We start from the raw sequence: 23742 nt of genomic DNA, 5'->3' as shown, positions 1-23742 counted from the left end.
AACCATAACACCCCTTTACTCCTCCATTTTTGCACACATTTCTCATATTGCTCTCAATCCCCTCCCTTCCCCTCTCCACCTGATACATTTTCAATATCCAACTCAGATAAAGATGTTCCTGTGAATACTTCTGAAAGTCTCCGTCACTCCTGATTCTAGGTCCCCGAAGACATTTACTTATAAATTTAATATATTTCACTTTTTAATTTTCTTTCTTTTTTCCCCTTTCATCTTTGTGCCTATCACAGGCTGGGTACACAATAAGGGAGGGAAAAAGGAAAGGAATGGAGAATGGGAAAGGGGGAAAGGCAAGGAGAACCTGTTTGATTCTTTGGCAGGATTAGAGAGAATGATCACTGTGGGAGAATTTTCAGAGTTCCTTTTATAATAACTACACTAAAAGATTATAATTTTGCAAATTAAACGACTACTGAATGCTTTTGAGTAATAAATGAAGCATAGTTAAGTCTTGTGGAAATAATGCTGGTAATTAATTAAATGTATTGTAACAGTGGTGTGTAGTGAAACATGAATGGGCCTGGAGTGTAGATTGTATTTGAATGCTGATTACCGCACAAAGGGGACACATTGTGAGTCTGGGCAAGTTACTTTTCCTCCTTTGTACAATAGATCTAACTATATCTAGTTGCTATAAGTATTTTCTGAGAAAACAAAGGTAAAATAATGGATATATGCTGAACATATGGTAAATGATATACTGGACCTTGATTTAGAAATAAAGTTATTAGGCTTTCAGTCAAAACTATGAACAAAATAATAAAGATATTTAAGTTAACACTTTGATTTTAATTTAGCAACCTATAACCAACTATACAAGTGTAAAATTTATAATGACATGAGAGAAATCCTTAAAAGGAGTCTGTAGAAAGTGAATTACTATTTAAGAATATCCTGGTTTCACCTTACGATTTTAAACAACAAAACGACTGTGGAGGGGAAATTTCTCCAGGGCATTAAAAAGGTACTTGATTTCCATGAAGGAAATCATTCGGATCTGATTCAATCACTCCATATTTTAGGAAAGCTTTAAAAATGCTTCTGCACAATCAATAACTATATGCAAATTCTCTGGAGTAATAAAACTGGGGGAAAAAAAAGGCATCCCCCTTAAAACACAATCCACAGGTCTCAAACATGCAGGGTACATCTAACATCATTTCTGAGCAGGGCCTGACTGTTTTGCTGGCAGGTGAGTGTATATTAGCACTGCATTCTGACAAATGATGATCTCCTGACAGTGACATTCAGCTGAGGCCGACATTGTAAACTTGTCTGTTCAATCTGTTTACATTCCCCCTGAGCTGGCACCGCTTTTTCTAATGCCTGCATTAATAGCAAGGTAGAACTGCAATAACAAATGAATTTCATTTAGTCTGTAGCTGAAGCCTGGGAAGCATCCTTCGAAGGCTTAAAACCAATTTCCAGTTAGCTTCAATTTCTCTTTTAAAGAGAGAAGGAATATCTGCTCCTGAAATTACTTTGAAAGTCATAGTGTATTCAAGTTTCTTTTCCTAGTTATTTCTGGCCTGTTATTTTCCCATTATAATTAGACTTTAATTATTCTTCATATAAATATGTAAATGTTTTGATTCTCTGACAGTTTCATAAGATTAAGAACAAGTCTGAGTAGGAAAGCTAAATTCAACAAAAATACAGGATGTCCATTTAAATTTTAATTTCAGATAAACAACAAAAAATGTTTCAATACATGTATATCCTAAATATTGCAAGGGGCATACTCATACGAAAACACTACTTATATTTTATCTGGAATACAATTTAATTAGACATCCTGTATTTTATTTGGAAACCTTAAATCAGGGTGTTTGAACAACTTTCATCTAAAAATCTGTAATTTAACAAAAGGGTCAAATTCATGGTTTTCTAATAGGTGGCCTCTCAGCTTTTTGTTGCTGCTCTTTTGAGGAGAAGTGGTGGCAGGAACAGACTGGTTAGAAAGATCTGTAGTGAAGGCGGCTCTCTCACTGCTCTTGACCAGGTGGATGAATAATGTTATTTTTATTTTTGCCTGAACACCTGCGTGTCAGGTTCTTTTTCATAATCATTCAAGAGATATGGTAATCTCAGAGATCAATTGTCTTAAAAAAAAATAGCTCTCCTAGACTAAGCTGATTTATTGGCCTTACAGGTGAAACAATACTGAATACAGGGAAATGGGCAGGTTAGATGAATGCATTCTACATGTTTAAATATTAACATTCACAATAAAGTCAAGAACTTTCTAATTTTTTTTTTTTTTAACATTGGATGAAGGATAAAGGGCCTGTGCGTACAGGCACACACCCACAAAACCATGAGAGTTGCCTTGCAAATATTTACCAAAGACTTAACGTCATGTCGCATTCTGCATTTCCATCCTCCTTTCACAAGCCGTTCCCTTGTAATCTAAACCTTCCTAACAGCCAGACTCCTCCTTTACAAGCTTTCTCATTCCTGTCTTCCAGGCTCCATCCTCAGTCTGATGTGCTGGTTGCTCCCACTCTCACTATCCTAATTTCCTGCCTATTATTGAATTTACTAAATATTTGTTAAAGCAATGGGGAAGGAAAGTGGTTCACATTACCATGTTGTCTTAGTCTGGTAGTTTAGACGAGTTATAAACACAGAAAATGTACAGGAAGGGTTAACACACAGAACTTCAAAGGTAGAGAAGAGCCTATTAGAGGTATCAGCAAAAGCCCAAGGAAAACAACTTGGCAATCAGGATCACTGAGGTCTGAATCCCACTCCACCCCTACTGCCCAGTGACCTTGGGCACATCACTGAATTCTGAACCTCATTTAATTCTTATTTATCTCAGATGATTATTTCTAGGTTTAAAATGAACAATAATAGAGAAATGTTTTATACACTGCAAGACACTCAGGAAAAGTCAACAAGTGTAGAGTAAAATAGCAAAATTATCATAGATGTGTTGTTGGAACTGGACTGTCTGAATAGCTGATCCTCCATTTACAAGCCAGGCAAACTCAGGTAAATCACTTAACCTCTCTGTGTCTCATTTGCTCACCTTCATGCTATCTGAAAATAATCATACCTATCGTATTATAAGTGTAGAGAGGATAAAATTGATTAATTCATGTCAAAATCTTCATGAAAAAAAATTAAAATCCCAAAACTCTACTATGTCTGGCATGGTAAACTCCATAGGAATGTTACTACTTTAATTATTACTATCATTATTGGTGTCATTATTTTGGGAGCTAGTATTTCATGTAAGTCTTAATGGGATGGTGATATTTTAAAAAGAATAAAGAGACCAGAGAATGAAGAATTAGGAAAGAAAGATAAAAACAGCAGATGAAGGCTTGATTATAGAAGGGTTTGGTGTAGGTTAGAGGTGCCTGTAAATATTGCATTACTCAGTAGAGAGACTATCAAAGTCTTGAGTCAGGAATCACATGATTGTGGTTGTATTAGATTAATCTGGAAGCTTTGGTTTGGGGTAGAACAGGAGACAACAGAGGCAGAAAGATTAATTAGGTGGCTCTGTACCATGTGAGCAAGAAGTCCTGAAAGTCTGAACTGCAACATTTCAAATGGCAACAGAAAAGAGAGAGCAAGTTCCATGATTATGGGATCAGAACCTAAGGGACTTGGCCACTGTGTAAAAGAGGGGGCTATAAAGAGGAAGCCAGAGAAGAAACTGCCTGAGAAACAGACTAATTGCAGATTGGTTGTAATGAACAACTGGGAGGTAAGACCACAGTTTATTCTTTAACAATGGAGATACTCTGCTGGATCTGGACCTTAGTCTGTCTAGATGAGTAGAGGAACAGCACATGGAGAATGAACTAACAAAGATCAATAAAAGAAGGAACGAAGATATGGCACTCATGGACAAAGGAAGAGCAAAGCACAAAAAGTTGTTTCATAAAAAAGAGAACATTTACCCAGCAAAGAAGGGGATGCTCATCATTCCCCCAGAAGCCAGCACTCACCCCTTAGGGCTGAGACTGCAGCTCTTCCTGCAGGTTGGAGGCCAACCTCAGCAATGTAGCAAGACCTTGTCTCAGAATAAAAATATAAAAAGAACTGGGGGTGTATCTCAATGGTAAAGCACTGCAATTACATATTAGCAGTCCTGTTGCCTGTGCCAAGAGTGTGCAATATTTTATATTTCAATGTTCTTCTAAAACTCTATGCATAAACCTTTTAGTTGACTCTGATTATTACTTTTTTGTACTAGGAACTGAACCCAGTGGTGCTTTACCATTGAGATACACCCCCAGTTCTTTTTATAATTTTATTCTGAGACAAGGTCTTGCTACATTGCTGAGGTTGCCCTCCAACCTGCAATTGTCCTGCCTCAACCTCCCAATTCACTGGCTTGCAGGTGCATACCATTGTGACCAACTAATTAATTCTGATTTTTAATGTTAAAAGTTTTTATTTAAAAGGTTAACCATGGATAATAAAATAAATCTAATTTTATCCAACCCTTGAGAGTTAAAAACATTAATAGTATAAATCAATTAAAAATTAATAATAATAAACCGAGGCTCACTTATGTCCACTAAAGTATGTAAAGGCAGCACAAAGATTACAATCTGTATCTGCAACTTCAACACCTGGGTTCCCACATAAGTTAACGGGAGGGGCTGTTCAAAAAAAGAAGTGAAGGAAACAGTTCCATTATGACTCTCGGGTCTTGTTCACAGGGGCTTTTTGAGTGGTGATATTGTCTATGACACTAAAAAGAACTATGCTGTCAAATTAAAATGTCTAGGACAGCACTGAAGTGAAATAATTAAATAATGTATATATTTTCCTACTTTCATTGTTTCAGTGTAGCAAGAACTTGTATTGAACTCATCTCTTGTAGAAGGAAGGGTTCCATCCACCTAGGACGCTCAACAATAACTGCAGATTAGTTCCTGCTATGGCGGTTCCCCAAGCTCATAATCTCACCGGCGGATAAAAAGTAATACATTACCAGTTAGCCTGTTTAACCACAATGAAAAGAAGATATAAACACTGTACCCATGCAAGAAGCAACAGATTTCTCTTCACTGTTCCACAATATCCCAACATCCCCACAATGATAAGGAAACAGCACACAGCAATCATGACTGGATGAACCACAGGAAAGTAAGTCAAGATGACGGCCTCCTCCACCCTGAAAGAAGAAAACCATAACATGTTATAAGTAAAATGGACTCAAAATGCATCCAAGACTGTGCAAGACCCAATTGTGAACCATGATTCTTTGAAACACCACCCTCAAAGCTAGCTGGCGATATTGTCTCTTTCATAATCATGGTGCTATTTTTGTGTTTATTTACTTGCTTCCTTTTTCATTGTTTTTGTTGTTGTTGAGCAAATGGAAGAATTACAACTCATTGAAAATATAATAAAATACAATATAATAAAGTAAGCTCTTTACTTACTTTGAAGTAAGCTCTGAAGACTTAGCCTACACAAATCACATGGGGTCCTTGGCTATTTCCAAGCTGGGGTCAGTGGGATCACCTTCCTCTTCTCTGATCTTGCAATTCATGTGCATAATATCTCTCCTCCCTGACAACTGGGGAAAAGACTTTCCCACTCCTCCAAAGTGGGAAAGACTGCCATGCAGAGGGAATTGATTTGCATTCACAGAAGAAAAGAGATGATTTTTGCTAGTACACTACAAAAATGCATTAGTCAGAACTAATGATAATAATAACAAAACTGAACCATTAGTAAGAGTGTACAAGATTTGTTGTGTTGAGGACTTTACAGGAAGGTATCTAATTTAATCCTTGCCATGGTTCTAAGTGTTATATACTATAATTTCCATTCAGAGATGAGGAAAAGTAATTTGTCCCTTGTGATATTAGTAGATCAACCCTTGAAACTTGAGAGGAAAATGTCATTGTGAGGTTCAGTTTTCATTAGCCCAGGAATATGAATTATGAAATTGACAATTGTTTTCTTGGGAAAAAGCAGCCAAGCTGTCCTTTATACACAAATATGACAAGGTTGGCACACAATCAGGAAGACAGGTGATTGGTGTTATCATACTCAGAAGGCCCACACAAACATAAGCCACCTGATCTCCTTCAGGACCAGCGGCACACCTTAGGGGGAGGCTAGAAAGTGCAGCTTCTTCAACAAGGTATCATGGGCAGGAAAAACTTCTCCAAGTTCTTGGAGGAGCCCCACCCTATCAACAGCTGAGGGCACAGGTATCTAAACATGAGGATCTGAGGCAACCTTGTGGAAGACTTCAATATGTAATTATAAAGCCTACCTTGTTTCTGCAGTTAAAGTGAGAACATTATTCAGGTAGTCCCTCATCCAAGCAGAAACTGCCAACACGCTGATGGACATTAACTAAGGAGAAAAAATGTGGACCAGTTACCCAGGATTTATGCAAAACTCACTGTAGGATTAATAATTGAAAAATTAAGGATTTTTGTTACATAATCTTTATGTTCTTTCTAATTACTATTTGTTACCTATTTACAATTACTATAAACATAGGACATTCCATTTAGTAATCATACCACAAGCACTAATAGAATGCCACCAAATAGGTTACAGAAAACTAAAGTATTAAATGGCTGATTTCAGGTTCAGGAAAGAAATTACCTAAGATGAGATCACAGAACTACATTATCAGACATAAGATGAGCCTAAAACACACTTTCACACTTAAAAGCAAAGAAACAATTAAATGTGACTACTGGGCAATTAAATAACATTAAAAAAAGTCATGATCCAATTTAAATGGGCTTCTCTTGACTAAAATTCAGACAATCTAAGCATTAAAATAACAGTACTACTAACAACAAATGCAATGGTTTGAAACATACCAAATGATCTAAAAATCTATAAACTCAAAATATTTAACAAAATTCATTGTTCACCTATATAGGATGTTGGGTATTCAACTCATTATAAGAATCCACTATTTATATTTATCTGACTTTTCCTGTACAAACTAAAGGGGGAACCAAAGACTGAGTTTTAATAGAAAAATCTCTGCTACTATATGCAGAAATTATACTACGGTACCACCATTTAACAACCCCTTCGAAATAATGGGTCTCTAGACCCATTATTTAGATTCAGAAAGTTCCATTATTATAGATTCAAAAAGTTCCTCAGTGGCTATCATATTTATCAGGTCAGGAATTTTCATTTGTCTGTACATTAGAATCACAAATCTGAAAAATTTACTAGGTCCAGGTCCACCCTGGACCAATTCTTGGAGAGGAATCTGGGCATCCGAAATGTGTCAGAGCACCACAGATGTCCTCATGTGCAGGGTTGAGAACCACTGTATGGTTCTCAGGTATAAGGTTGATGTAGATTTTTAGAATGGAGGGATCAGACTGATGAGACCAGAATCCACTGATGAATCTTAGTTTACAAAAAAAGGCCACCAGTCACAATGCATATTCCAACATGATGTGATCAGAAATACACAGCAATTCCTCTTAAATATTTTTACCAAAAAGTCAAACTAGAATCTAGGCCTCTAGTTCTAATTACCGGTTTACAGGAAGTACAGAGGATAAATTTAAACTTGTTAAATGTCACTACCAGGATGCAATTAGTAAAATCAAGAATGTGAGAAGAATGATCTGTTTTCTTCAATTAAAAAAAAAACTGACAAGAGAAAAATGAAAGGAGGAAAAACTATTATAGATTCAAAGAGATTTAAGATATTACCCAATGTAATATATTTACTTTGTTTGCATCTTGATTCAAACAAATCAACTGCAAAGAAACATTTATGTGACAAATGGGGAAATTTTAACACTGATTGGATGTCTGAAAATATTAAAAATTATCTTCATAATTTTAGATATGAAAATGGGTTGGTTTTTTTTTAGTTTATTTTCAAAGGGCACTTATCATCTCGACAAATATTCTGAAGTAATTATAATTGAAATATCATAACCTGTAAGGGTTAGGTAAAAAGTAGAAGAGGGTATCTTAATAACTGTTGACAATGGGTAATGGGTAACTTAAGATTAATTATGCTGTGCTTCCTACCTTAGCATATGTTTTCAATTTTTCATAACTCAAAACTTTTTTTAATATATATGTATGTGTGTGTGTATATATATATATGTTTGTGTGTGTATATATATATATACACACACACACACACATATTTAGTTGCAGATTGGAGATAGACACAACACCTTTATTTTATTTCTTTTTTAAAGTGGTACTGAGGATCGAACCCAGTGCCTCACATGTGCTAGGAAAGCACTCTACCACTGAGCTACAACTCTAGCCCCCTATAACTCAAAACTTAAAAAAAATTCTATCTAAAACATGTTGAGAATGAGTCTTCCTGGGAAACTTTTCTAAAAACTGCATGTTAACTGCTACATTCTGAAGGTTTTTCCTATTTGGGTGGAAATCTTTCTAAAATGTGCCTTGTTCTTATCATCTTAAGCAAAGCATAGTAAAATTCAATTTAAGATGATTTTCAGCAATTTCTAATATCTTAATGAATACTAGTCACCATTATGTCACAGATTTAGCTTTAAATGCTGATATAATGAATATCTAAAGTACAAATGATTCTGTGCTGATGCAAAGGATGGCCATGAAACATGTTTTCTAGATAAAGTTCCAAGGAGAGCTCTGTGGCCTCTTAACAGTGAATAATGGCTATCTGCTTTGGAAGCCAGATAATGAATTCACTCTTACATCATTTATTTACAAATATTTACTCAACACCTCCTATCTCCCTTGCACAATGAATAAAAGTAACAAGATTCTGGCCTTTTGGAAGCACCCAGGAGGACACAGATAATAAATATTTACACGAAATAATCAAAAACTGTAGAAAGTGCCATGAAGCTCAGATATGTGACTCTTTGAAGTTCTCACAGACCTTAAGTGGCAGATCTGGAATCCAAACCCAAGCCTTGGGCTTTGGTGTGCCAGGCTAAGTCACTAAGGTCTCCCAGGTTTAGAAATGAGCATGCCATGCTTCACAAAGAGTGAGGAGACTAGCCTGCACAGGATGCAGGGTTCATTTTTTAAAAAGTAGGACTGTGAGTAGTCTGCAGCAGTCAGGCTCGGGCTAAATATCTGAACTGCATTCTCTGGTGAATGGGGCTCAATAGTTCTTAGCCTGTATATGGAAGGGTGTCTCAACATAACTAATTTCCTTTATATGCCAACACAGTTTATTTTGCATGTTAAAATAAAATTATTCAGAAAATGATCTACAGGTTTTATAAGACCACCAAAGGAGTCAACAGTCTAAGCCAGGTTTAGGAACCCTGGGACCACGGCTCAAGGAGAATGACGCCAGTTCTTATTAATCTTCATTTCTCTCCAGAAGGAAGAACAAATTGCAAACTTAATTAAATCTACCAAGTGAGTCAGCCACAGAGTATTAGCCACCCTTTCTAGCTTCTGTAAACTTGATGCTTTAACATTTGTTCTGCATGCAGATGCTGGACAGATCCTGTTCCAGAGAAGATGATAATGTGTGAGTCACCTTGCCTTGACCTTCCTCCCCCATCATCCAGCCTCTCCTTGGGAGAGTCTTCTTCCCAGGTGCACTTTCCAAACATAAACCAAGAGATGCAGAATTCACACCCTCAAGGACTTCCCTTATCAGGCTGTCACACTCAGGGCCACCACAGCTGCTCCAATCACCCCAGAGCCAATTTTCAAACTGGCCAGTTCTAAAGTTGCTTACCCTGCCTCACCCATTCCTTTTCATGGAAATCACAATTAAAGCATTCACTCACAATTCCAATCTCTCCCTCTGCTCTGCCTGTGACCAAACCTATTCCCTTTGAGCCCCCCATAGGGAGACATAGATTCCTTTTTTTGGGTTCTTTACAAAGGCATTTATCTATTGATCCATTGGCTTAGGATGCCTAATTAATAATAGAACCTATTAAAACACAAAGGACTAGCAGAGGACCATGAACTACTTAAATCTGAGGTTATATGTTCTTCTTCTGCATGGCTACATGTTGGTCATTAAACACCTTGCAAATGTCACAGGACAGGATAGCCTATTGACATACTATTTTATTTCATAGTCTTGAATTATTTTGCAGTTAAAATAATTCTCCTGTCTTTATCACCCTTCAAAGTAATAAGTGATGCTGATTTCTCCATCCTTAAACTTCTTACAGGCTGTTTATTCAATTTTCAACCTCATTCAGCTTTGAGTCAGGCGTCAGTAAGTTATCTGATTCTTCAATGTGTAATCTGCTAACACTGCTTCTCACTATACACTGTTCTTTCATTTATGACAAAAAGTACGCATTTGGGGAGTATAATTCACAATGTTTCTTATATGGCAGGATGATTGAAGTCTGGGCTTTGATGTCATTCTTCCTTTCAAAAAATATGTATTGGTCATCGGCTCACTGCCTGTACTATGCTATGTGCAAGAGAAGACACTGATGTGCAGAAACAGGGATTCTGTGACCCAATGAACTAAGTGAAAAGGACACACATTAATCAACTCATCTGAGACATAAATACATAACGGCAAACTGTACTCAGTGCTGGGAATAAATAGTACAAGTTGATTTAAGAAATCGTTTTGGAGCTTCTGACCTGTTCCAGAAGGTCAAAGGGACTTCCCTAGGAGAGCTAAGATCCGAAGAATATTGTCAAGCTAATTAGGAAGAGGGGTTGAAAAGAGCAGGCCAGTCAGAAAGAAGAGCAAAGGTCCCAGGGCGAAGACAGCATGGCATGTTCAAGGAAGGGTAACTGGCACGGGGAGGGAATGCACAAGCTGGCAGGGGGCAGACCAGAGTCTCAGAAGCCACTTCAAGGTGTGTGGTCTTGACCAGGATGACAAGGGGAACCTCTGAACTCTTAATCCCAGTTAAGAATCTCAACTCTACTCTTTTTCATTTCTAGGACTTTGGGTATGCTATTTAATCTTTCTTTAACCTCAGTTGTTTTTTGTTTGTTTGTTTGTTTGTTTTTTAACTAGCAAGTGTTACAAAAAATAAATTCTACTTCAGGGAGGATTCAAATGATGAAAAAACAGAATAAGATCCATATATATTACCTCTTATTATCACAAGTCACTTTTGACCTAAGGGCTGTCCTTAAATCTTTTCAGTCAGTTTAAGAGACTAGACTACTCCTAAATCAGTTCAAAAATAGGATCCTCAGATATCTGAAGGTCTACCAAATGGAGGTGGGGGGAAGACTCATGATACAGGGCCGCTGGATGACCGCGGTCATTCTCAATTCCAACATCTCTATAACTCAACTCCTTTCTGTTCTTCTCAAAGCTTGCGTGTCCCTCCCACTGTTTTTTCTATCTTAGTAAATGGTATAATCAACCTTTCAATCACATAACTGGCAACTTGGCAGACAGCCTGAACCTCTCCCTCTTCCTCCATCCGACATCTAATTAGTTTCAAGTCCTTCGTATGGTTCCTGAGAGACAGTGGGTAAATTCCTCCCCCTTTCCTGCTGCTTCTGGCTAGTTCAGGCCCTCATTCTCTCTTACCAGGCAATTACAATCACCTTAATAATAGAACTCTCCAGCTCACAGATTCCACCTCGAATTCACCCTTCAGCTACCTCCATAGAACAAAGATTCAGCATTTTAGCTTATAGCTATCTTTCTGGCTTCTTCCCAACCCTTACTTCCTCTTTCTCCAACTTCCTCCTAGAGAATAATGTTTAAACTCTTGACCAGGTCACACAAGGCTTCTTCAGACACCCTCTACCCTGTTTCCTGCTACATCCTTTCTATGCTTGCACAGTGACAAAACTCCAAGAGGGACCAGACACACTTCCCAATGCTTTGGCATCTTTGCTCAGGCAGCTCCCTGTGCATGGAATGCCATCCGCACCAGCCTTCCTATCCTCATGAGTGAGCCACCTCTGCTTCTTCAAAGCCAGCCCAAACATCAGCCAGTGTTAAGACTCTCCCCCAAACCCCTCCTCACCCACCCACAGACCTCCCTCTCCATGCTGTCTATACGGATCCCATAGAGTAGTTATCCTGTAATTTCCTGTTTTTACCTTCCATAGCACCCCAGTAGAAGGCAGATCATGGCTCAACTCCCCATCACTAGCAGAACACTCAGTAGTGGTACCTAACATGTGTTAGGTGAATAGATCAGAAAATAATTAAAGGGATGCTAGAAAAGCCAACTATTAGAGATCTTTAACAAAATCAGGAGGTGCTTTAACAAGAATTCAGCTTCCTAAAGCTAGAAATTTTCCAGCAGAGAGACGCTTGCTGAATGGCAATACAAAGATTTACAATACAGGTTAGTGGCTGACTAGGTGCTCTCAAAAGTCCTTTAAACTACAAACTTTACATTCTATCCTGTCCCACTATTTCCCCTCCCCACCCCAGGAGTATACTCAAACATTTCAGTTATGCAGAGAACATTAGTCAAAATAAGTAATATCAATGCAGAACCTTATCCTATAGTAAAAGACAAAATAAACGACTTTTTTCTTAAGACATTGATTCTAGCCACATTAAATGTCTGAAAACAGTTTCATCCCAAAGAGTGATTTTACTCACTGGGGTTGAGAAACTGATAACAGCAACAATTGTGTGTGCCTACAGCAAGAAACTAAAAAAAAGTAAGACAATCACCTCCATAACTAATTCTGATATTACTAAATCTAGAAGCACAACTTATGTGAGCAATCCAGATTCTTTACTGATGACTCATTACTGATGATTCTTTACAGAGTGCTCACTTTCCAAATTAGCACTCCTCCCTTTTTAAAGGTATATTTTCTCTTTTTAATTAACACAATAATTACATGTAATTATGGAGTACATCAAGATATTCAATTGTGTACTAATCAAATCAAATCTTTCCTGATGACTAAATTTTTAGGAGCACTACAGTCATAACTAAGCCATGTAACCAGGCTTATAATTCCTTACATAGTCTCAAGTATTACAACATACTATCTGATGCTCAAGGAAATGTTTAGAAAATAACACAAGTATTATTTTGTAGAAATAAATTTAGTGTATAGCTTAGCAGGACATTTGTCACATTCTGCCTTACAAAAATGTTTAGAAGTCACTAACTCTCAACAAATATTTAGAAATATTAAATTTGTTATGTTGGGGACAGTCTGACTTCATTTGAATCTCACTAAGTAAAAACAAGTCATGAATCAAGTTGTTATCTAAATCAGAACTGTATGCATATCTGCATTTCTCTGAATGGTATCAGGAAATGTATAACTAGAATTTTCCACAAAATAGTCAGATCACAGTCAAAAACAGCTTTTGAAACCCTTAGTTTTCAGTATATATCATGTACAGCCTCATGTAAGATGTCAGTGACATAAATAGTTCCTCTTCAAGGATGAAAGATTTCTAAAGTCAACCACCTGAACTTGCTTTTTATGTCAGATCTATTACCAAGGAACAGAATGTTGGAGATCTGGATCTTAGTTACACTCTGTCTCTACAAAGAGAACTTGGACAAAGAATTCAAACTTTCGGGACCTCTAGTTGCTTATCCTGAAACTGCAAAATCTGGAGTAGAATGCCAGGTGCGGTGGCATCTGCCTATGAACCCAGCTACTCCAAAGACTCACAAGTTCCAGGCCAGCCTGTCTCTGAATAAAAACCAAAAGGGCTGGGGATGTAGATCAGAGGTAGAACGCTTGCCTAGCCCTTGCAAGGTCGTGGGTTCAATCCCAAACATCATCAGAAAAAAAAAATTTTTTTTTAAGTCATCGGAATAAAAGTTTTCCTCCTTAAAAAATATGATTTAAGCTGTTATTTACTGAAATGTAAATGTGCAATAAAATCTTTATTGTTTGGGGGCTGCAGTACAACCTAAGTGCCACCAGTAACAAGTCTGGTTCAGGGTCTCATGCCTGCTCTCCTCTTCCCTTTTTGTTAGCTCCCGCTTCCCCGCTTCCCTTCTACCAGGAAATGGAGAAGAAAAGACAGAAACAGATAACATTGTTTAAAAATGCTGTGAAAGATTAGACAATGTTAATGATGGTTGAAATAAGGTCGGGAGACTACCTGTGAGTATCATTTAAGCATGAACATTTGTTAATTAGGTCTGACTAAATCAATAGCACCCTGGAGTTGTTCTGCATGGTAGTTCTTACAGATCAGCATGTCTCTGTACGTAGGGTAGGGTGACTGTTCTTCCTGCTGTGATTGGGAGAGATTCACTTTAAGCCTCTGTTGTCCTGGTGTATTAGTAGACATCCACTTCACTCTCAAAATCACCCTGGTTTCCATATCTTTGATCGCCCTATAAGCACTGCAGATAAAAGAAGATAAAATATCTCACTCTACGCAACAGTTTCTGTGAAGTGAACTTTAGTAAGCTCCACTCCAGTTCAGGAACATCCCGAGTGGATTCAGAGGAGTGAGGGACCCATTGCTCCGGTTCACAACAGAAGCAGAACAGCTCCAAAGAACCTGCCATATACCTGTCCTTGAAATGCATTCCCTAAGGAGCATTCAGTGGCTCAAATCTTCACTCAGCCAACCATGATGTATTTAAAAAAAAAATCAGCTTTGCACTAAGACTAAAGGAATTTTTCATGGTTGAAGTTTATTTTACACGAACACAAATATTTATTGGAGGGCTCTCCATCAGTCTTTAGGAAGAGTAAAAGAAAAAAAGAAAGAAACTTGATTGCCAGTCAGAGTATAAAGTTGGGCTTATCAATTTAAAAAGTAGGTACTCAAGCACTGGGCCATATCCCCATTTTTTATATTTTATTTAGAGACAGGGTCTTGCTGAGTTGCTTAGGGCCTCTCTAAGTTGCTGAGACTGGCTTTGAACTCTCAGTCCTCCTGCCTCAGCCTCCCAAGCTTCTGGGATTACAGGCATGGGCCACATGGCACTGGGCTTAAAAAGTGGTGTTTTAATATGAATATAAAAATGTCCTTTGAATGCACACTTCCACTTGCCAAGAATCTAACTTTTTAGGGGCTGAATGGAACAAAAACCTAAGGTTCACTACAGATGGCCAGAGGAAAAGGAGTAGAATACCAAGCCTTCTGTTGTTTCATCTACCTCACACATTCCCAATAGCATGAACTAGATTCCTGTCTACTTTCTTAAGTTTTCTTTGATGAGTATCTTTTCATATTTAATCAGGGTAGTTCTATTTCATTGCAACTATAATAATGATAAGTAAAAATCAAAAGCTCTTCTAAGATGGTGAGAAGTGGGAATTAAACAGTACGGGCAGGATATCACACTCTTAGAAAATTATTCATATTTGATGAATGTTAAGTGTTCACCAAACTCAGAAATTTTCAAAGAGAATCACCATATTTATCCTGATTTCTAATAGCAGAAAAATTATCATCTAAGAATGGAAAACACGTCAGAAAGCTATTAAAGTCATCTTTAAAATAGAGGAAAGTTTCATGTCTTTAATATGCCATTTATATAGTAAAATTGTGATAAATTTGAAGTACAGATAGCCTACATCATGGATAGAATGTGAATCACAATCTCTAAGGAGCTCCCAGGATGCTACCCTACATGCACCATATCCTATGGATTCCTTTACATTATAAACCCACAACACTCATGACAAAGCAGAGGGCCTGGCATCTGTCTGCTGCCCTAGTACAACTGTACCAGGATCATGCTTCATCATAATGTAGACAAGACTTTCAGCAGAAGGCAAATCAAGGCAATGAATCCACAGCAATGAAGAGAATTTAGAGGACTTGTTATCTTGAATACGCTATGGGTTATTTTCACTTAAACATATCTGCGTCTCACACTTTAAGAAGTTAAACAATCAAGATGTACTTTTGCACTTAAAAGATTTTTAATTTGATTTTCAAATCCCAGAACAACAAAAGAAAATTGCAAGAGTTCTCCATGTTTTCCTGATTAGCATTCATTCTTCTCTTCCCTAAACAGTGGAATAGAAAAGGTGCATCAATGCCAATAGGGAAGAAATGGAGGGATAAGTCTGTTTAAAATGTCCTGCAGTTCTTGACTCCTTAGGTCATAAAGGCAAGCTTGTCAATCTTCCAACTCAGTGGGAAGAACAGTCTCTCTCTCTCCATAGTCAGGATGTGAAATCTGGTTTAAGAAGTGGGGTTCAGACACTGAATTTTCTACTTGTCATTTCAAGGAGAACTTAAAATGCTCCTCAGAGGGTGGATCCCACCAGCAGCAGCAGTATCACAGAGAAGATTGTTAAAAATGCTGACTCTCAGGCAAGACTGCAACACTCTAAATCCAGACGTGCATTTTAACAGGATGCCTAGGTGACTCTCATGCACACTGAGGATGAACAAGCCCTGCTCCACAGGACTTGGAATGAGCAGGTGGACAGCTAATCCCTTCCTACTGAGGATGTTTACTTGGCTTCTTCACTGCAAATAAATTTGCCACCGTTCCCAGCAGTGTAACTTCTACTATGCTTGGATGAAAACAAAGCTGAACTTTGAATTCCTGTTCTTCCACTCACTAACGAGTTACTGAACTTATCTGAATATCAGTTTCCTTACCTTAAAAAAAAAAAAAAAAAAAAAAAGGAATATGGAAGAAAACTATTTTACAGGGCTATTATGAAAATTAGATAAGAGTGCAATGTAAGGATGCTCAGGAATGTGCCCAGCAGAAGGATGAAAATTTCTTCTTAATTGGTAATACACTATGAGATCTCAAAACATTGCTTTAGCATTGAAAGGTTAATGCCAGTTTTCCCAGTTAGTATGTATATTTCATGAAATGCTAACAAAAATCTCAACAGATATTTTTAATTAGATAATACAAGTTCAAAGTTGAAAAAAAATTCTTTTTTAAATAGCATTTTTTTTTTTTTTTGGTATCAGGGACTGAACCCAGGAGTACTTAACCATTGAGCCACTTGAGCCACATCCCCAGTTTTTTTTTTTTTTTTTTAATTTGAGTCAGTGTCTTTTAATTTGCTTAGGCCCTTGCTAAGTTGCTGAGGCTAGTTTTGAACTCATGATCCTCCTGCCTCAGCCTCCCTAGCTGCTAGGATTATAAGTATGTGCCACTGTGCCCAGCAGAAAAAGAAATCTTAACCAACACAAAAAACGCAGGTGCTAGAAAAGAAAAATATAAAAGGACATATCAAACTCCATTGAAATTATATTAAAGGGAATTACAAAAATTTGGTTAACTATTTTAACTACTGTATAGCAGCAGATAACATAAATGAAATCATGAATAAATGGCAAATCTAAATAATAAATATAAAATGGTTAATGAAGATGAAATGAAACCATATTCATAAAAAGTATGCCTACACAAAATGATGCTCATGCTCACTGGTAGTGGGAGAGGTACAAAATAAAATAAGACAACACTTTGAACTTTTCATATTGTCAAAAATTAAAAATTATCACACCATTGATAAGGTAACAAAATACATTTTGAACACACATATAAACTAAAGTATACTGTTACTTTTACTTCTAAGGGATAGATTCCCAGGATAAGGTTTCAAGATCAAAGGAATTAGAGTAGCAGTGGAAGTAGCAGCAATATTACTCATAATAATAACCAATACTATTATTAATACCAAAAAGACAGTAGTGACCCGTGTCCTGGTAATCTACTTGTAGTAATAACAAGTGTGCCTACTGTAGACAGCACCTATGTGCCACTGTTCTAAGTGCTTTATGTCAGCTCTGACCCTCACAACAGTTCCAAAAACTAGGGATTATTACATCTATTTTAAATGGATGGAAACTGAGACACTAAATATTCCTGGCAAACATCATAAGAGCAATATGTAATTTTTTTGTATGTTAACTGTATGTTTTGTTTTGTTCTATATGTTAGCTGTTTGTCTTGTTTTGTATTTGTTTTTATTGTCATTACATACATTTTGATAAAGGAATCACACTCCTATGGCAGGAAGCCATTTGCAAAAACGATTTGACAAATGGAAAAATCATGAATGTACATGAATGGGGATAGATACATGGACAGGTATGAGTCAATCTCTCTTATGAAACAAATGGAAATACAGGGATTGGTCTGTAGCTACACCATGCTGAACATGCCTAATCCCATCTGAAATACAGGGATGCCTTTGTTGGAGTGGTGAAGATGCTGAGAGAAGAGGAGGGATGAAGAAAGAGGAAAGTGACCAAACAAATCAGCGAATCAGAATGCACACACAAATAGGAAGTTAAAGGACAAGATAACAATAAAGAAATCTCATTTGACATCCTCTAGAGGCAATCGAGATCACTGAAGAAGCTTAAGGAAGAGCTGTTTTTAAAACAAATTTCATTTTTCTGAAGAACAATACTTGTTAAATGATTTGAGGTTCTCCTCTCCTACACAAGACAGATTAACAAATTTCCCCAAAATGTATTTTTTATTGAACAGCAGCAAAAAAAAAAAAAAAAAAAAAAAAAAAAAATCTCAGTAATGTCAAAGTTCAAAACTGAGTAAGGCTACATGTTAAAGGCACCATCTAGGTGCAAGAAAGCCAAGTTCTGTTCCTGGCATCAACACCATTGGAATATTTGACCTCTGGCAAGTCATTTAACTTGCTCTTAATTTCCTTGCTCACAAAGAAAGGAAGTTCAACCAGGCCATCTTTAAAGCTCCATTTAGTGATAGGATCTGACAGTTTTCTAATTAAAAAGCATAATGTAGACAAGTGAGAAGCTAGTAGACAAGAGAAATAATTACATATTTTAGAAGAAACACTTCAAAATCTTAATATCTTATAGCTTAGCTGGTGATTTAATGATCCACTTAAAAATGTACCTTTGTAGAATTAAAAATTACAATAAAATCACAGTGAATTTACACATCCAAATGGTAAAGTTAGCTGTTCTATAGCTTAGTTTTCACATGGAGAGAAAACATAGTGCCATTTTAGATATCTTTCAGATTATTCACTAAAGGAAAACTTAATCTGTCACCCTAAAATTATGCCAATCCATAGGATCAGTTTAACCAAAAACTTCATTCTCTAGAGACCATGTGTAACAGCCCTCTAAAAAAAGGGCTCGTCAATGTCAGCCAGCCAACCAAATAAATAAATGCACCTTAACATTTCTAACAGGAAATTTTGAATATAAGTCATTGATAAAACAAACATACACACACACGCACACAAACAGATAAAAAGGAAAAAAACACCTGCTTGAGCATGACCATCTCCTGAAGAAAATTCTTGTATTTTTCTAAATTTTATAAATAATGTGATTATTAATAACACTTTATGAAAATTAATGCATGGGCATAAAACATAAAAAGTCATTCACTCATTGGGCATAAAGATTTCCATAAGCTTGTTAAATTTTTATATATTTTATTTCCTTAAATGGTTATGGGATTTTTCCAAAAGCATACACAAAATTCCTTAAACTTTGCCAATTTAGAAATAGTTACATGAAAACCACCTTTCAGACTGTATGGAATCCCCTAGGGGGGGAAAAAAATCTACAGTCTTTTTGATAGGACACCAAGGTAGAATTCCTACAAAAACACTAGGACTGTTTGCCCCAACCAATTTTTATAGGCTAGGGTGACGTACAGAAAAAATTTATGGCTTGCAGTTATCTAAAATTCCTGCAAACAAGCAGTTGCCCAAGTAGTGTGTCATAATTTTCTTATCTAACAGAACAAGCACGTGCATTTATTTATATCCCTAGATTAACTTCATGTCTAATTCCACTGACACTAGTTTCCAAGGGTGGATTTCTTTTTTTCTAATTACAAATGGAACTTGAGCTAGATCAAAGGCATTTTAAGAAGGTCAAATTTTACTTCTCTGAAAAATAGAGGGTGTGATCCCATGTAATTAATTAATGCTGAGCCATGCCCTTTGGCGTATTATCTGGTGGCTGCAGAAAACCCGGTCCAGCCGTCCCCACCTGTTGGAGCAATGGAACTGTTTGACTTACCCAAAAGAGCAAATTGAGGGCGTACAGCAAGCAGCGCAAGCACTTCACGGAATCTTCTCTGGCCATTGTGAGCCTCAGGAGGGAGAAGCCCCATCCTTTCACCACATCCTACTCCCACGGGCAAAGCAGCAGCGGTCTGCAGGGGGCGGGGGACAACAGAGGACTTCTCAACACTGTTCCCCACCGTCAACCCATCAGCCTTCTGCCCGCCCTTAGCTGAGTGCAGAGGGTCCCTAAGCCTAGCTCATTTGAGACATCGCTTCATCAAACATCTTTTGTTAAAGTCTTAATAGGAACTCAATTCCCCAAAGTTCCACACTGGCTTCGGATAACACCTGCTGGGGGGAGAGAAAGATCGACTCTCAGGATGAATGAAGGCGCACAGTAAACTTGTTCTCTGGGGACACACGGCGGGGCCCTCTGCATTCTGATAAGACGCCCTTCAAAACCTCCCTCATCCCACGTCCCTGCTTGGGGACAGCTCTCCTCGGCACTGTCCTGAAGGTTAGGAACTACACTGCCCCCCCGGAGACGTCACAGGCGCCAACCGCGAGTCCGATGGCGCGAGTGCGCTTCTCATTAGGACAGTTCCTGGGCCCCCCCAACTCCGCACTCCCCCAGTAGGTCCCGAAGCATGCGAGTAAAAGCGGGGCACCGGAGGTGGGGCGCAGCGCGGAGCTGGGATTCCGTTCGGCGACTAGGGTTTCTTTGGGAGAACGTGAGAAATGATGTTTTCGGTCCCAGAATGATGGATTAGCCTGGGGCGGGGGGCGAGGAGGGGGCGACGGGGAATTAGGGTCGGTGCAGCTGTGCTGACACCGGAGAGTCATTCAGACCCCCGCCCCCGACCCTGGACGCGGCCGCGACCCGGCGCTCCCAGCCGCCCGCGGAGCACAAAGCCAGCGCGGTCACCGGCCCCGCCGCCGCGTCCGCGCGCCCCCGGCAGGGCGCGGGGGGAAGCGCCGGCGGCGCGGTGCTGCAAAGCCAGCCTTTAAGTAGTTTAGCACACAGCGCGAGGGCAGCCGCCAGCGGGCTGGTGGGACAGCGGGCAGGAAAGACCAGAGACTTGCGGCCACTCACCGTCGGCGCTGGGCTCCGTGCCCCACTCCCTCCCGGGGATAGTTGGGGACGCACGGAGGGGACTCATCGAGGTTGGGACGCTCTTCCCGGAGAGCCGAAGGGCTGCATTGACTCAAGCTGCAGACGCTTCCTTCTCTTCCTCTCTCCCCGCCGCCGTCGCCGCCTCCTGGGAAAAAGGAAAAAAAAAAAAAAGAGTCCTGGGCAGCAGTTGCTGGAAAGTCTCTGCTAAGCCACCTCCCAGCGCCGCTGTCCCTCCCAAGCCCTCGCCAAGTCCGGACAAGGCAGCAGCGGCGGCCAGGGCCAGCTGCACAAACTCTCAGCGCATGCTCGGCCGCTGGCTGCCGGGGTTGGGTCCTAGTGGGTGTTTCTTGTCCCTCTCACCCGGAGCGAGCCCCCAGAGGGACCCGTCACCTCTACACAACACGGTGCAGAAAGAGATACAATCTAGAAACTTTGGAGAAGTCCGTGTGGTAAACCCCTTTAAAATGGTGGTGTAGGAGGACTGGAGGCTGGGTTAGAAGCATAGGGAAGCAGGCTTTTATTATATGAAAATATTTATGTTTGGGAAGGGGGGCAAAAGGGTGGCCCAGCCCAATTCCTGCAATGAGAAACTGGTTTTCACAACCTTTATGGAGCCACCTCCTGTGATTTGTCATTAACATGGTGCCCTATGATCCCTCTTATTGATTTGTTGTACTTCTTGATTTTTTAAAAAGGAGTTCTTCCCACGTTGACCGTAACATAAATATCAGAGTAATTCTGTCCAATCTAACATCCAGAATAGAAAGAAAAAACATTTTCTAACTCTTTTGCAAATAATCCAAAGTTTCCAACATTTCTCCTGGTTAGGATTGCTTTGAGTTTTAACTGGATTTGTTTTGAAATGTATACATAAAAATGGGTTTTTGGAAAACTGCAATTTTTAAACTGTAAATTCATGAAGTGTAGAACAAAAAAAAAAGGACACTATCCTTCTAAATATCTTCCCTTTTAGAAGTAAGAAATCTCACAATATGATTAGATCATATTTTCCATAAATAAAAATTTTGTTCGTTTATGCCTCACAATAGTGTGAATTTGGCATCTGCCAGAAGGCTAAGGCAGGAGGATCTCAAGTTCTAGGCCAGCCTCAGCAACTTTGTGTGCCCTAAGCAATTTGGTGAGACCCTGTCTCAAAATACAAAGTAAGAAGATGTGGGGATGTAACTCAGTGGTAAAGTGCCTGTGACTTTAATCCCCATTACCAAAAAAAAAAAAAAAAAAAAAAATTTGTGCACATTATGAGGCAAATAAAACCTTACCAATGAAGATGATTATCGGAAAAATAAGCAACATCTTTGGGAAGACCTAATAACTGCAGTCCTCTTTCAATATTCTTGCAGAAAAAAAAAAAAAAAAAGAATATTGTAATTCTGTGCCCATCATTACCTGTCTAGGGTCAGTTGCTGCATGACCAGAATGACAAGACACAGTCTCATTTGGATAGAACTAAAATCAAGACCAACGTTAACCTAGGAACATTCTTGATAAGCAAATTATTAAGCAGTGTATAAGATAGCAAGCCCAGAAGAATATAAAAAAGTATAGCCATCCACACAAAACAAAAAGAAAAATGTCCAGTGGTTCATCAGACAACTCACTCCTTGATAACAAAGCAACTTTGGGATTCATGGAGAACAGCAAAGAAAGCCACTTTTATCTTCTATCAGTTTATGCCCAAACTAGGTGTATACCCATTTGGAGTTTTGAGTATTGAAACAAAACAACCATCCAAATTCTGTTGGTGCCATACACTATTCTGAGAGATAAAAAAATCCCCTCATTGAGGGGAGTCTAGAACTTTCATCAAAACAGAGAAAAAGAGTGCCAGTAAGCACTATGTCTCAGAATAGAGACCTATTTCTAGAAAACTGTTAAGTGCCTTTTCCTTACAAGTCAGCTGCCCTAGAATGATAAAATTTCATAGCCCAAACTGCAATCATGAGTTCTCCAACCAGTACACTAGTTCAATGGTTCTCAAAATGACCACATATTAGAATCACCTGAAGAGCTTTGAAAAAAATACTAATGCTCTGGTTTACCCCACAACACTTAAATCAGCATCTGTAGGTGTGACCTGTGCATACAGATTTTTCAAAGCTCCCGTGATAATTCTAGTCTTCAGTAAAGTTTGAAAATCCACAATAACTAGGGCTGTGGAGGCCTAAAAACTAGAAAGAGTCTCTTTGGGCTTAGCTAGATCAAATCCATCCCTCATCTGCAAGTTGATAAATTGGGATTATTATCCACACTTTGCAAGTTAGGAAGAAAACAGAGCTGTAGTTATTCCTCTTATGCTCCTGATAAATGGTTATCAGAGTCTTGGAATCAACATTTCAGTAGAAGAGACCTCACCCCGTGTGAGGCATTGCAATAGGGGCAGATTTGATGGTTCCAATGTGACCATGTCTCCCTTTCACTTATAGCCCTCCACCCTAATTCTCCCTTTGGAGTCCACAGCCTGAGCAAGCCTTTCTCTCTTATGACGGTTCTTCAACTGCTGGAGGGCAGCTGTCCTTCCCTCCCTCTCTAATCCTCCTCTTGTTCAGCCATCACTCTGCAGGTTCTATATTTGTCTCAGTGTGAACTGCTATTTTTTTTTTCCACAAAAGGAGGATCAAAACTCACAATATGGGAGGCATAACAATTTGCATGTGGAACAGCACATTAGGAAGACTGTCTGCACTATACATTGCCTGCATTGCAGGAACCCATCCTAAAGCAACCTGAGCTTCATTATG

General features: G+C 38.7%; 1 protein-coding gene across 3 annotated transcripts in view; it reads right to left on the bottom strand.

The window, feature by feature from the left end:
* Positions 1–21471, bottom strand: part of TSPAN12 (tetraspanin 12) — a 77968-nt gene extending 56497 nt beyond the window's left edge. Inside the window, exons 1-5 of one of the 3 annotated variants that reach the window (XM_079151885.1) lie at positions 21344–21471; positions 20963–21128; positions 19883–20018; positions 6278–6360; positions 5026–5161 (exon numbers count right to left, since the gene is read on the bottom strand). In XM_079151885.1, coding sequence (XP_079008011.1) covers positions 5026–5161; positions 6278–6360; positions 19883–19948 — 285 coding nt within the window. In that variant the 5' untranslated portion in view covers positions 19949–20018; positions 20963–21128; positions 21344–21471. Of the gene's footprint in view, positions 1–5025; positions 5162–6277; positions 6361–19882; positions 20019–20217; positions 20375–20962 lie in introns of those variants that run through there. The other 2 variants (XM_079151886.1, XM_079151887.1) reach the window with 2 other exon arrangements.
* Between the last annotated feature and the right edge of the window lie 2271 nt (positions 21472–23742).

This window comes from Sciurus vulgaris (assembly GCF_902686455.1).
Source record: "Sciurus vulgaris genome assembly, chromosome: 8".
In the NCBI taxonomy this organism is placed as follows: Eukaryota; Metazoa; Chordata; class Mammalia; order Rodentia; family Sciuridae; genus Sciurus; species Sciurus vulgaris.
The sequence above is the reverse complement of the archived record's forward strand: the minus strand, read 5'-3'. Positions and strand labels throughout refer to the sequence as shown.